This window comes from Mchenga conophoros, linkage group LG3 (genome assembly GCF_057382185.1).
Source record: "Mchenga conophoros isolate Kocher_MC1m ecotype Shallow Benthic linkage group LG3, M_conophoros_male_GT1.1, whole genome shotgun sequence".
Lineage (NCBI taxonomy): Eukaryota > Metazoa > Chordata > Actinopteri > Cichliformes > Cichlidae > Mchenga > Mchenga conophoros.
In genome coordinates, this window is record NC_140528.1 from 59443188 (window position 1) to 59458821 (window position 15634).

Sequence of the window (15634 nt, forward strand, 5' to 3'; positions counted from 1 at the left end):
AATGAACTTTTTATTAAATTGTCAGATTTTTCTTTAAAGCAACATCAGATTTTTTCCTTTTTCTTTCACAAAATTCACAGGAAAAAAAATTAAGGCTGAACATAAGGTTTAACATTTCAAGTTATTATCTCAAAATTCAAACTTTTGAATACGTAGAAAATTTGAGACATTTAACTGTAAGTTTTGAGATAAAAATCTGAAATTACAACATATAGAAGGCAAAAAAGAAATGTTTTTTGCGTCCTGTTTCTTAAAAAGTCCAGTTTCTGGACATCACCTACCCATCATTTAAAATAAATCAGATACACATTAGGATGATTTCAAAAAGTGGTAAAGTTCAGATAAAAACCATCCTAATATGAGAACATTGTACACATACAACACAACCGTACCAAATAAATATTTCACACAGCATTGTTCCAGCACTTCATTGAAGCTACATCATGCTTCTGCGCAATGAAAAATGTGTTTCTTGGGCAAGAAACAAAAACAAATTCTTGATTGAAATTTAAGTTAAGGTGACACTTTAATCTAACTGATTATCATGTAATGAAGGAAAAGCATGTGTATAGAAAAAATTAAATAATGAGGACACTGTACATGCAGTTTATCACTGTGAGAGAAAAGTTTCAACTTAAAAATCACTCTTTGATTTAACAAGAGAGTGGATATCCCCAATGTGACCCACCTGCTATTCAAACCTTGCTAAGGGGAGATTTGCTAAAATGGGCGGTCTCCACCAAGGCACAGTTTAAGATAAATAAAGATTATTTTCAACTGTGAACGCTGCAAAGCTGCCCTCTTAAAATATGGAGGTTGGACAGTCCATAATGGGCCAATTTTAATGCAGCTCCTTTATTTTTTAACATCTCGGCTGCACTTAATGCGCCAACAAAACAGCATGTGTAAGCAAACATACAAATACAGTACAAACCAGGTTTTTGCACATACCGTATACTAAACAGCAGTGATGTTTGTAGGGTTGCTGAAGTTTGGCTAGCTATATAATGATGCGCTACGAGCGACGCAGCTATGTTAGCATAGCATAAACACAATGAAGCTGGAGGGTGAACGCTAACTTTTTTCCACTCGATAAAAGTTAATGTGAGGGTTCCTGATGCTGTCAATGGACCAAATTTCAGTCACGAGAACAGCTGACATAATACATCCACAACACGAAGTTAGTCATTATTATGCTGCAAAAACACGGGAATAGAGCAGCTGCAACAGAATTCAACATTAATGAATCAATGGTACGGAAGTGGGGGAAACAAGAAGAATGAGTTGAGTAAAGTTTGATCTGATTTTGTTTTGCCTAATGCGCCTTATATTCCGGTGCACCTTAGTATGAAAACAGACCCATTCATCAACAGTGTGCCTTGTAATCCGGTGCACCTTATGGTCCGAAAAATACAGTAATACAAACAGTATATGCTGAAAGGCATGTGTTTAATTTTAACCTCCTTGACAAGCCAAAGAAGTCCCACCCGTATCCATGGATTATTGCAGGGGTGTCAAACTCCAGGCCTCAAGGGCTGGTGTCCTGCAGGTTTCAGATCTCACCCTGGGTCAACACACCTGAATCAAATGATTAGTTTATTACCAGGCCTCTGGAGAACTTCAAGACATGATGAGGAGGTAATTTAGCCAATTAAATCAGCTGTGTTGGATCAAGGACACATCTAAAACCTGCAGGACACCGGCCCTTGAGGCCTGGAGTCGAAGACCTGTGCATTAATGCAAATCCTACGTTTGGTTTTATAACACATATTGACTTGTTGTGATTAACAGTCAGTCTGCCGTTAAGGCAATTTCTGGCTTAAGATGATTTCCTGGCACTGTGTCTTTGGATATTTGTTGACCACAGTAGGTGAAAAAGCATCAACCATATGACCAGACTTGGCCCATAATTCTACTGCTGACAGTGCAAAAGAAAGGTGTGATGTTTTTTTCACTGGTTTCAGCATTTCAAACAAAATAAACAGAATAAATACAGAAAATAATAGAAAACAAAAAGCTTTTTCAGAAACCTGTCCAGATATAAAAATCCACTACAACAGATTAAAAAAAAAAAAAACATGCAAAAAAAACCCCTTAAATATGATCTCAAATTTGAGAAGTTAAAAAGAAAGAGGGAAGATTAGACAACACACTCAGCCAACTCCTCCAGCCTTGTTCCCCCAGCCTCCCAAGTGTGGCAGAGGGACGTTAACGGCAGATGGTGCTGTTGGGTGCCTCTTCCGCTCTAAAGGATCTGTGGCGCAGATGTGCATGGTGTTGTTGTCACCAAGTTGTAATCCAACTACGTTGCAGAAGTGCATGTTGATTCTAGGTGTGGCAGGATAGCAGAAATTACCAGGGCTGGAGGACTGACGCTGCAGAGAAAAGAAGAAGAATATTTGTTTAAAGCGGTTCAGAATAAAAGAAAATCATGTTAGTTTGAGCCGCTGTAAGATTGAACAAAAATGTTTACATTCATTTTCCAGCACTTAAAATTCAGTCTTTTTTTGTCTTTGCTAAGAACTATTTTGGAAACATTTCATTTGGTTTTCTTAGCTTCAGACAGCTCTTTTTGTTTTTCAGTTTTTCTACTTTTGGACCTCTATGATGTCACTGAGAGCCGATGTCCCTAATACAGTAACCCCACTGAACCCTCAAAGCACTTTCTTACTACAAACCTGATTCAGTCATTTACACACACGCACTTTTTTCCTACGTTCTAAGTGTTTTTAACCTAATATTCATACATTCATTGTTCAGTGGATACATCGGGGGTCAGTATTTTGCTCAAACATACTTCTACATGCAACCAACAGAAGCCTGAGATCAAAACACCAACCGTCCGATTGGTAGACGACCTGCTCTACCTCCTGAGCCACAGACACCGCTGTGAACTGTAAATGATACAAAGTTAAAGTAAAAATTTGAACATGAAGCTGGAATGGAGCGTACCATGTTTCATCTCGTGGCTAAAAATTGTGTATCATGCAGTAAACCTTTTAATCTTTTTTTTTAATCAAAACATTTCTTAGCACAAGAATTGATGACTGAAGCTCAAATCTAACTGAAGATTTTGGCCCTCTGTGGACAAAAGTAATGGGACACCTTCACATACCACCTACAGGACCTGCTCAGACATGGAAACACATGCTATGAAGCTCCTGTTGTATATGTTCGTGCTGATATTAGTGCCAGATGATGTTTGGAGCTCTGTAGTTACTGAGTCAGCAGAGCTTTGGAGAAGTTTGCTCTTTTTGGGTTTTTAACTACTGCCTACATATATTTTTACTAGAATTGCTTTTATTTTGACACATTTTAACATTTATGAGGCACAACATGCAAGAAACATTTGGGTTATGTAGCTGCATGCTAAACAAGCAGATCTTCATAAAATAGTTATGGAAAGTGGACCAGTTCTCATATATTGTTTTTCTACTGTACTGAAGGACCCAAAGCGCTTTATACAACATGCCTCATTCACAGCCATCCATACAACCGCTTTTTTCCTTACTATCTAACATTCACACACATTCATTAAATCACATATTATACATGCATTTGGCCATCTGAGATTCCAGACTGGGTGTACCATATAGGAAAAAAGGGTAGACATGAACATAACCCTTGCCAGGTCACTGGTGACCAGTGCTGGTCAAGTTACTTGAAAATAGTAATTAGTTACTAATTACAGATTAATTCTCCAAGAAAGTCATCCAGTTACTTTACAAATTACTTAGTTTCTGCAAGTAATTAGTAACTTCATTACTTTTTAAAAACATGATACAAAACTTGAATATGTAACAAAGCAATGGTCCTTTCAGTCCAATTCTTTTTTTCTGCATAATCCATCATATACAATTGAATTTTTAGTAACGCACTAACACAGCGTGCTTATGGGAAAGTAACAGTAACTCAATTACTTTTTTTGCAATAATAATCCCTTTACTTGTTACTTGAAAAAAGTAATTGGATTACAGTAACATACTTCTTTTAACATGTTACTGCCCGTCTCTGCTGGTGAACTGGTAAGTTTTGAATTAGGTTAACTTATGAAGTTAATTAGTATATTCAAGCTCTTTTAATTGAAAAACATTAGACCTGCTCATTGTGGAAAAAGTCTTTAAGTCGGTGAAAAACAACGAACACACACACCTGGTACTGAGAGAAATGGTTTTGCTTAAAAGGTGGGCAAATGTTTTTCGATGATCTATTTTGCGGCTTCCTCGATGGAGCTGACGGGGGCTGCGACTGAATGGGCTGAACAGAGGATGGTTTCATTTTATAGCCTGCTGAGTGGGGTTGGTCCACCTGAGACACATTGGCAGTTCGATGTGAAGGTGATTCTGGAAGGCAACACATTTATCTTCAGACATGAAGCCACAACAGGCACTTTATTTGACTACAACAAACGGTTCCCCCTTCAGTCAACCGTTTCTGTTCTGCTTCAGCAACAACTTCCTTCTTACCTTTGACTCTAGTGTTGTCTCTTTGATTTGCAGGCCAACTGCCAGCCACTTCCTGTAAGAAAAGGAAATAAAAGAATTGCTCTGTTGCAAGTTACAGCAAAGATGAAGAATGTGGAATAAAGTGAGGATAAACAATCTTTACCGGCCTCATTTTCTCACAGTTCTTACAGGGTCTCAATGGGATCCGAGTGTAGTGAAAATTATTTAGATGCTTCCTGTGGCTTTGGTGTAGTGACAGTGTGTAAAACTGTGACGACAGTGGCTGATGAGCTTTACCGCAGTGTAACTTCCCTTGGATTAGGGCTCAAGATAAGTAACACTGATACTAATAATGGTACTAAAAACACACATGCTTTCCACTAAAAGTCTCTCACGATTGTCGTTCTTTCACAAGATATGCTAAAAATGTACAAACAAGATTAACGTATTTCTTTTATGAGTAAATCTATAAAATCCACATCTTGGAAAGCATCTACACTTACTGTAATGTTTTAAACTTTAGTTTTTTCTTGTTTTTTTTAAGTGAAACAATATAATTAAATGTGTGGTAGACAGATCTACATCTACACCCCTCTCATTACACAACTATGATTACATGTATGTGATTCATAGTCAGCATTACATTTTGGCTTAACGTAAGAGTCCATTTCCATCCCCCCCATATGAAAGTCCTCTACTTAGATGATTGCACCACTTGGTCTTACTTCCTATATGGACTATTTTCTATTATGAAATTTAAACCACAATGTATTGCAGAAGTCTAGTTACCATTCAGACCACTTGAATTACAATATGTTGAAGGGGTATTTTTGATTTTTTTTTTTTTGTTCAGTGATGGCCCAATGTGAACCTTAATGTAAAAAACCACTAGACCAGCAGTTCTAGATATTAATCATTAGTTAGTCCTTCAAGAAAAGTATGCTTTATGATTCTAATAAAAATGTAACCTGAAGTGAAAGTCTATCAGTCTGTTATGGGGAGGGGAGCAACCATAGCCACTAAGGGATTTTTCCAGGTTGATGGCTTCTTAAACCAGGGGGTGTGGGAACTCCAGGCCTCAAGGGCCGCTGTCCGGCAGGTTTTAGATGTGTCCTTGATCCATCACAGCTGATTTAAATGGCTAAATTACCTCCTCGACATGTCTTGAAGTTCTCCAGAGGCCTGGTAATGAACTAATAATTTGATTCAGGTGTGTTGACCCTGGGTGAGATCTAAAACCTGCAGGACACCGGCCCTCAAGGCCTGGAGTTCGACACCCCTGTTGTAAGGAAAAAACCCTAAAATAATCCAAAGAAAAACCCAGCCATCAGACAACTCCTTACAACCAAGCACATGGTGACAGTGGAAAGGAAAAACTCCCTTTTAACAGGAAGAAACCTCGGGCAGAACCAGGTGCATGGACCATGCGGCCATCTGCTGCGACCGGTTGTGGGTGAAGGGAGGAAGACAGGACAGAACACACATGTCCTTAATTTTAAAATTAAATATAGTGGACAACAGTATCGGTCTTCACCTCTTAATCTTTGAATTCAGGTGCTTTCAGTCTCATGTGCGCAGGTATATAAAGTCCTGCCTCTGGCCATAAAGTCTGCCTTTACAAACATATGTGAAAGAGTGGATCATTCTGAAGACCTCACTGAATTACAGTGTGGTGCTGTTAACAGGACGCCATCGTTGCAACAAGTCAGGTTATGAAGTTTCTTGCCTCCCAGTTAGTCAACAATCCCCTGTGTTTAAGAACCAGAGTACCTCAGACCACGTAGCGTTACAGAGCGGGGTCACTGAGTCTAAAAGTTGCAAACCTCCTCTGGCATTACCGTCAGCACAAAACCTGTGCACAAGGAGCCCCATGCATGGGTTTCCATGACTTGTACATGTAATGCTTAGGTTGTCGTGCTTATTTTACATTTGCTGTGTTCAGGATTCCTCTTTGAAAATTCCCCTAGTGCAGTAGGAAGTGATGCACACAGTATTTCCCCGTGACTGAAGAAGCGCAGTGTTGAAACAATACTGTATTGGCCAATTCATGACAAAAGGGAAAGAAATGGCATAGAGCACATTTTGAGTATTTGAATGTTGTTTTTTGCCACTCAGCTCATTCTGACTACAACACTGATGGTTGGTTTATAATTTCAAACCTACATGGTGTTTGGAGCTAATCCTTTCTGACAACTATATATAATTTGTCAGCGTTGAACTGAAGCAAACGTGGCTCTCTCTGCTCACCTGAATGGGCGGGCGCCCTGTAGGGACATCTTCACAAATGTTTGCAGGTTTCACTATGGTGCTCACTGCAAAAAATATACTGCTATTGTTATTATTGTTATTATATAGATAAAACAAGCTTTTATTGTAGTTTTCTTTTGTAGTTCTGTAGCATCAGTTCATTTTCTAGCCGGAAAGACAAATAGAGTTCACACTGCTACATGTTGATGACAATTAGAAGAACATGAAAGCTGTAGCGAAGTTTGGTTTTGACAAATCTGTTGGTTTTTTGTTTTGTTTTTTTGCTCTGTTTCACACAGAAACTTACGGAGCCCCGCAGGGGACATGGAAGAAAAAAAATTAAGACGGACTTTTGCAAGATCTCGCAAAAGTTTTGCGAGATCCCGACTTAGTTTTGCGAGATCTCGCAAAACTAAGTCGGGATCTCGCAAATGTTTTGCAAGATCTCGCAAAATAAACTCGGGATCTCGCAAAATTTGCGAGCTCTCGCAAAAGTTTTAGCCGCCAGCTCGAAGCCGACCGGGAGGTCGAGGCACGATGTGCCGGGAAAGCGGTGTTCCTCCCAGCTGTAGTACGTCTCGACCTCCCGTTAGCTTCGAGATGGTGGGTGTCAGATCTCCGAAAACGTCGGAGCACTTTTGCAAATATGTGATGTCTTGTAAACCAAGCAGATATCTGACGTTTACACAACTACATTCACGCCTCAAAACATCTTAAAAGTTTATTTTGTGACCCAGAAAGAATAATATTACAACTAAGTAGCTGCCGCCATTGTTGGAATTCAACTTTTGCGAGATCTCGCAAAGGTTTTGCGAGATCCCGAGTTTGTTTTGCAAGATCTCGCAAAACTTTTGCGAGATCCCGAGTTAGTTTTGCGAGATCTCGCAAAAGTCCGTCTTAATTTTTTTTCTCCCATGTCCCCTGTGGGGCTCCGTAGAAACTTTAAGTGGAAACTTTAGAAAAAATCATGTTTTAGACACTAAGTGAGAAATTAGCTTATCTTTGCATTGACTTGAGTCTCTAATCTGACATAGCAACAGACAAGAAAAAATGTAATGAGTGCATTTTCAAATATTGTAGACTTTTTCTTTAATGCACTCAATCAAAAATATGCTTATTGGCTTCAGATATTGGTATAAATATCTGAACCAGGGCGTATTGCTCTTCTTGCTGTGACACCTATTAAATAACCAAGTTGTAATGTATTCACAAGTACGCTTTAAATGTGTGGTGTTAAACATGGTGCGAAACATACAAAACAATATCACAGAATCTAATATACGCTGATTATGGTAAAACAGACCTGCAGACTGAGCAATAGAAAACCTCTCAAACTGCTCAGTCATTTCCTCTGTTTCCGTTTGGTCCTGGAAAGAGGAAAAGAAACAAAAAATCAGTCCGTGACGTAAATTAACCTCCTAAGACCCGAACTCTTCCACGGCATGCATTTTTAATTTCTCTTTGATATTTGGGCATATTGGGGCCCAATGAATGTAAAAACAAAGAATTACCAGATTTTTTTTTAACCTTATTTTTGTTTTTATGAAAAATCAGAGCCACATATGAGGATATTTGTTTAAAATGTTGATAGAACAGTAGCAGTATAACGTCCTCGTCAGTGGATATCAGGCCCTTCTAGAGCAAAATTGAGTATTTTGGTCTAAATAACCCAAAATGTGATGTCCACATATGTGGACGCCAGGTCCTAGGAGGTTAAGAAAAAACAAAAAAATATGCTGCGTCATGTCAAAGTTTCACATAGTAACAAAATTACTTATGTCTATGAAAACAAGAGGTTTGTCCCTCACCAGTTTCTTCAGCACTCCATGAACGGCGTCAATAATTGCACGTTTGTGCATCTTATACAGCTCTTCTGTCACAATTGTGCACACTGCAGAGGGTGTGAAGACAAAACATTAGGGCCAGCCAAGCTGCTCTGGTTTTCTTTAGAGTTTAGATAACCTGGTTTGAAAGATTTCTTCAGCAATTAAAAATGTGAAATATAAAGTAAATACTGTCCTTAACAAATTTATTAGTCCACCCGTTTAAAACTAAAAGTTATGCTGTTATTTATTAGCCAAATAATGAACTGAATTCACAAATTTATAATCAAATTTACCCAAATTTGAGCTTCTTAAGGAAGCTGGGTTTTGTGTGCATGTAAAGCACTTTGGTTTAAAATGTGTTATAGAAATAAAATCTCCATTTCTTTGCTTAGTCCTGTTCTAATCAATAACAAGAGTCTCCAGCTATGCTAGATGCTTTAAGAATAATGCTAATGTTCAACCTCTGTGGTTCAAAAACTACTTTACTGCATTAAGTATAAAATAGCATAAAAACAGATAATACACATAAGAAATTTAAAAAGCAATAAAAAGGGTGAACAGAAAGACCGCATGACATAAAAGGAAGTTTATAAAACTGTTTCACTGATTCTGCAAGCCTCATCTCCTCAGGCACATCATTAAAAATCTGAGGGACCCTGATGACAAAAGGACCTTCAGATTTAAGCCTTTGCAGAGTCAGTAGAGACCCACCTCAGGCTCTAAGACAACCATCCCACCCAGTTTTCTTACCATGAGAAGTGGGTCTTTGAGCAGGTTTAGCCTCCCAGCATTTCTGCATGAGCTCCATTAGTCTTGCTAACCCGGCACGCCCTGCAGCCAAACAACGGATCTCGTCCAGCGATGGACGGTCTCCCTGCGGGATGCGGAGACGAACTATGCTGGACAATGCATCTGCATCAGAGGGATGTGTGCGTCAGGAGAGCATCAACATTTTACGTTTCTGCACTGATGATTATTTTGAAGTGATGTGTTTAAATTTTCTCTAACAAATAGCTTCATATGAACAAAGGACTAAAAGTAAAGTGTTTTTTGGTTTGCTAAATTTACCTTACTATTATGGGACACTCTCTGCCCTCTTCCAGGGTAGCATAACACTTATGCTATAACATAAGTGTTAGCACTTAAGCTTATTGAGTGGCAAAAAGCATGACTTCACTTCAGTTTTGCAGACATGTGATTGCTAACCATGTACTGTTAACAGTGAGCCACTTAGAGGTGTGAGATTAAGGTGACATTTGGTGACGAAAACACCAAATGAGATGCTGCACTCTATGTGAGAGAGGGTATCTTGGAGGACCACGACTGCCAATGCCATCCTACAAATCACTTAAGAAGAAGAATATTGCTGCATAGTTTGAATGGAAGCGACAGATTTATCTACAAACACTGTCCCGCTGCTCTCAGAGCTGTAACTGAAGTGCGACACAAAGCGAGATTGGAGAAGGTTTGCTTACAAAGTAAAAGCTGCATGTTTTAGACTATGATGATCTGGATGACTGAGAACCTGCACAGACATACTTGTTATGATGTTGTGATACAGAGCTGAGACACAAGTTTTACTAAAAATTCCTGAACAAAAAATTTAACATGAAAAACTAAAGGAAATTATTGCAATCTGCCAGCAATCAAGGCAATCACAGCTGAACTTTCTTTGCAACTGATTTCACTCACTAACAGAAACATTCAGGATCCACCAATTTTGCAAAATACACATTTTTCCCTAGCAACCAGTGGTTCTATGATGGCCAACTGGGCTTCACTTTTTAGACTGGGAGTAACTGCCATCTGTTATGCTACGTTCACACTGCAAGTCTTAATGCTCAATTCCTATTTTTTGATCAAATCCGATTTTTTTTGTCTGTTTGATGATGATGACCATTCAAACAGCAGTCGCTTTCTAAAACATCAGATATGTATCGGATTCAGTACCACATACGAAAGTGACCCAGGTCGGATTTGAAAATATCAGATTTGTTCTGTTCAAACTGTCATACCATGATCGGATATGTGTCGCATAGGGTCAAAAAAGTCGATTTGATGCGCTTTCGCCTGCATTGTGAACGTAGCCTAAGACTCTATGCTGATCACAGACCGTCAAACTTTCTGTTTGACTGTTGGTTCATTGCCTAAAAACAGTCAGTGGAGTCTTTAGTTTAGTTATTCTATCTTCTGGTTACACATGGTGAATTTCCACTATGTGGCTTCAGTTTGCTGCCAGTTAGAATCAAAAACACTGGCTATAAAGGGGGCTCTGTCAATATGCATTCAATCATGTGAAGCTCAGAGTCAAATAAGGATAGAAGCTGTTTTTGAGCCAAGGAGGGGGAAGATTATGGAAGCTACCTACGTGGATATGGTTCTTTTCCTGTGACAATGGACCACAACAGTATACCATAGCTGAAAGAGAGATGGAGAAAATCAAACACAGCAATTATAATAATGTATATCTGCAGTCATTGTCGAGTTTGGCTATCAGTTTGTCAGTCTGCTCCATGACATCAGTAACAACAACACGACCAGATTACAGAGGGAGGAGTTAAGCAACTGGCTGCAGTTCGTCAAATGAGGAAGTCACATGATTACAATTACGATACATTATTCCTCAGCCAAGTTCCCTGGAACCTGTTAACCTCGTGTGTTACCACTCGTATTTTTATTTACCCACCAGCAATGAGCCTGTGGTTAATGGCTGTGGATTAGAATGCAAAGTTCACCATCTAATGTTTTAAGATGAGTGTGAAGGTGAAATTTGGCATTGGTACTAATTCCTAAATATCAAAGGAAAAATTGACTCTTTTACCTGTAGATATCAGATGCCCGAGTTGGGTTGTATGAGATGCTAAATGCCTCTGGGGGCATGTAGCTGATAGTTCCCCCTTCTTCTTCGTCGCTGTACTTCTTAGATTTCCGTGTGACACTTTGGGAAAACTTGGCAAGGCCGAAATCTGTAAGCTAGACGGAAACAGAGGGAAGGAGAAGACAATCAGGCAGTTTGTTTGGACAAAAATACTGTATTTTACACAAACCTACAGTGCATTGTATTAAAAATATTACTGCTTTATTAAAGACACCTTAAAAGAAACTGCTCAAACTGTTATCTATCTCATTTTACTGCAATCTTTCCGGTCTTTGATGTTATCCATGAAAACAGTCGTGGATAATTATTTAAAATTACATTCATGACTTGTGGAGTATGTAAGTTGCACTTGAGTAACCCCTGAAATGACAAAGCAAAAAATCCATGTGAAATGCTGAAGTAAAACTACTTTGTAAAAACCCCCCAAAATTAATTATATTGGCCAACTTTCTGAAAATCTTACATTTTAATTTTATAAACACATCACAGAACAAATGTTTTTAAATATCTTTAGATGTATTAAGAGTTTTAGAGGATATTATTAATTAGAAAAAATAATAGTAGTAATAAAATCATATGTAAGCTAATTTTAAACCATTTTTATTCACCAAAAACCTTTTAATAACCCAATTATTACAGGTGTGCTTCATAATAAAGTAGTCAAGTGGTCTCAATATTAAGCTAACAATAGTAAGAAATGGATTTAAAACCCTTTATTCAAATCAATCTAATATCTGCTAACATATTAAAAAATAAACCCATCTATTCACCAAAATCATCAAAATTTAGCTTCGTTGAGAAAGTTGGACCTATTGCCGCTGTCACAGGGTAAGAGGTAGTCTAGACTCTGGCTATCATTATTGTATTTGTAGAGTCACCAATAAAACATTCAAACATGTAATAAACGTGTCCATTTCATGCTTTGTCTCTTCAAAGCTTGAAAAGGACCTAAATTTAATCATCAACAGATGAACACAAGGTCAACTTGGTTGGTACCAAAGGAGATTTATCAAATAAAGAATTGTTGGCTAACGGCTTGTGATTGACAAGTATTCAGTTGTCTGGGTGGATGCTCTCCATCGCGAACAATCCTGCCAACATCTTCACTCAAGATACTTTGGAAGTCCTGTTTCTCATAACGTCTCTGATTCAGTCACAGTAAATACAGTTGGATGAGGTTTGGGACTCTTCCAAGAGGAAACTCCACCAGTTTTACGCATTAAAGTCTGTTTACAGTTGTGCAAAGCCTTTTGTGGTAAACACCATGATGTCATTGTGGTTAGGCTAAAGAGTGGGGCTCAAAGTCAGATGGAAAGCATTAGAGAAAATACAATTTTCTTTAAGCAAATAGTATTATTAAATTTCTTTATGACTGGGCCAAGTGTCCCCTTTTTTGGAAATCAAAATATGGTCACCCTAATATAAGACCTCTGCTGGTGATTCAAAGGTTTGAGTTTTCAATGTGAAGAAGAAAACGCAGCTGTTTGTATTTTTCCTTCCAAAATTTATAGAAAATAATTACTTCTAAATCAGCAGAGCACCATTTTAAAGTCTAAACAATCACCTTGGCATTCAGAAAGGAGTCCAGCAGCACGTTGCTCGGCTTTAGGTCCAGGTGCAGCAGAGCAGGAGAGAGATTGTGGAGGAAGTTTATACCTAGGGCCACCTGGTGGGTCAGTCTGAAGGCCAGTGGCCAGGGCGGGGGTCCTTGTAAAGTTCTCTGTTAGAGTAAGGGCAGATCATTTTGGCTTTACACTTTGACAATCTCTTGTCTTACATTTTTCTCATCTAGCTCAGTATAATCTCCTACTCATACATAATTTCTCAATTTAAACCCAGGTATTTGTAACTGGACTCTTCCAGTTCAGCTGCTTTGTTGTTTAAAGATGTTACACATGAAAACCGGCCTAACCTTTAATCCTTATAACAATTTCAAGAAAGAGAACAATCAATATTAGTCTAGAGCCACCCTAAAGGCTCTTTGAGGTTGAGCTTAAAGACACAATGTCTATATGATTGCAACTGACATGATAATTTAGCATGTTAGCATCAGCTAAGGTAAAGCTAATTATTTTGTAACCAGACATACTGATAAAGTCTGAACTACTGACCGTAAACTGAGTCACAAATATGTGTGGATTTCCCTAAAGGTGAATCCCAATAGACTTCCATGTTATAATGCTCTACTTTTAAGACTTTAAGTTACAGTATGCATAATTAGCGAGTGCTAGGGTTAGCTACAAAGTCCCCTTGTCTACTATCCTGTCCATATGGATAAAAGACAGTAATGGACTTTTTGTAATGAAATAACCCACACTGCCATAATCATTATTGGGAGTTGTATTGTTCAGCTGAACCTAAACAATATCAAACCAAGATTTATTTACTATTAACTAACATTGATTTCTTCTTATGAGTGGTTCCTAGCTTTAAGCACATGACTTGTTACCATGATGGCAATGATTCTTGTACACTGAAAAAAACAATTTATATCTAAGCTCAACCAAACAAGCCCTTAACTTAAAACATGACATTTCCCTGACCCAAGGAGAGGTAGTTTACATGTTGAAAAAAACAGTACAGCATTTTAGAAGGGCTTGTTTAGGAAATTTTAGGCCAATCTATCCAATAAATTTTGAGACACTATAATTCGTCAAGCCTTTTGGCCTTCATCTAAGTGGATCAGGTATGTTGTTTACCTGCAGGTTGGCAAGTGATCCTCTCTCCATGAACTCCATGACCAGCCCAAGCTTTACTGGTCCAAAAGAGGGACTATGACCTTTAAAGACCCCAAGGACTGGAATGACGTATGGGCTGCTTCCTTTACACATCATTCTGACTTCACGCAGCAAGGATGAACTGGTCCTGTGTGTGTCGGATTCCCCCGTCAGTAAAATCCAACTCTTGTTATTATCTAAAAACAGTTTGGGTAACCACTTACCCATCGTCATCGTGGAGCAGTTTAACGGCCACATCGCAGCACCACATTTGATGTCTGGCCTTGTAGACTTGTCCGAAACCTCCAGAGCCTTTTACTTCCCAGTCATCCAGATCAGAGTCTCCAATCTCCGCGTGAGTGGGAGAGCTGTGCAGTGCCATATTTCACTAGAATATTATATAAATGAAGACAGCAGGGAAATTTATTTTGTTATTATACAACTGTAGCTTGCCTCCACCAGTGTGTGAACGTGTGTGTGAATGGCATTCAGTGTGGCACTGCTTCATTCAACATGCCTACCCATATACAAATAAGAAGTAGGTAAAATAAATACTTTTCTGGGTTTATTTGGCTTGAAATGCCAAAATTGGTACCCAAAGAGCAGAAGTGTTAGCTAAAGACTTTCACGTCATGGAGTTTGAATGTGTTCCCCTTTGAAAAATGTTTACTTCTGTCAGGTGTTACCTTGTTATGTGATCATCTGTTCAATTTGCTGCCAGCAGCATCATAAATACTGATTTTCTTTATTGCTTCAGTCATTGAGGAAGTTGAACCGTATGTTAAGAGGAACTAAAGTGCCTCTGGTAATGTCCATTTTAAAAGGTAAAATTCAGAGAACTAGCTTTTCAACACACACCTCAACATATACACAGGAAACCACACTCTTTGTTTTTCAGGGGCCTTGACACGCTACAAAAATTCCAGAAAGTCGGCAAAATAAAAGAAACGTGTCAACAATGCAGAAACACAACAGCCCTGCTGTGAAAGCTACCTCTGTAGACTTTGTTTTAGTGAACACTGTGAAGTATTAGAGACTTTAGTAGCTTCGGTTGTTCCCCTAAACTGCGATTTATACTAATTTAAAGGATGCCTAATGTTGTGTCTTCTTTGAACCAGACTGACACTACATTAAAGTTTGAAACCATTACGAACTCATTGCAAGACACTCACATAAACACTAGTAAGAGAATCTAGTGGATTTTTCAAAACATGGGGAATTACTCACCCTTAGTTATTCGCTCCTCTCTGTCATCATTCAATCATACCGAGTAAGTGTGAAAACCCTTGTGCTTATTCAGTGACTTTCTACTCGCTACTAGAGGCTGGACCTGGTGGAAGCAGAAGCGAAAGTTCAGCTCCAACCAATAAATGTCTTTTTTTTTAACTTCTGCTTCTGTCCTGCTCCTTTTTTATTTTTTTTTTACCCTAGTTTTATTTCACAGATTTAAATCTTTAAGTGTTATTTATCACCAAAAAAAGGGAAGAGGAGAAATAATCAGGTGAAAAGTTACAAAAGACT

The 15634-nt window shown here is 38.5% G+C and overlaps 1 protein-coding gene across 1 annotated transcript; it reads right to left on the bottom strand.

Annotated features, from left to right (window-relative positions):
• On the bottom strand, positions 1-15417 carry ripk3 (receptor-interacting serine-threonine kinase 3). The gene is made up of 13 exons (XM_085264841.1): positions 15341-15417; positions 14338-14501; positions 14096-14261; positions 12961-13116; positions 11340-11491; positions 10887-10936; positions 9269-9430; positions 8501-8583; positions 7996-8059; positions 6693-6757; positions 4467-4518; positions 4153-4343; positions 1-2375 (listed from the first exon to the last, which is right to left on the bottom strand). Exons 2-13 carry the CDS (start codon positions 14493-14495, stop codon positions 2154-2156), a joined length of 1521 nt encoding a protein of 506 aa, XP_085120967.1. The 5' UTR covers positions 14496-14501; positions 15341-15417; the 3' UTR covers positions 1-2153.
• Positions 15418-15634: the final 217 nt, after the last annotated feature.

Excerpts from the sequence above, each read along its gene's own strand:
- ripk3 (XM_085264841.1), bottom strand. The coding sequence starts at position 14,495 with ATGGCACTGCACAGCTCTCCCACTCACGCGGAGATTGGAGACTCTGAT. Across the intron at positions 8,584-9,268 it reads TCAAAGACCCACTTCTCATG|TGTGCACAATTGTGACAGAA; the intron begins GTAAGAAAACTG and ends CACCCTCTGCAG. Across the intron at positions 4,519-6,692 it reads CAGGGCGCCCGCCCATTCAG|GAAGTGGCTGGCAGTTGGCC; the intron begins GTGAGCAGAGAG and ends CTTTTCTTACAG.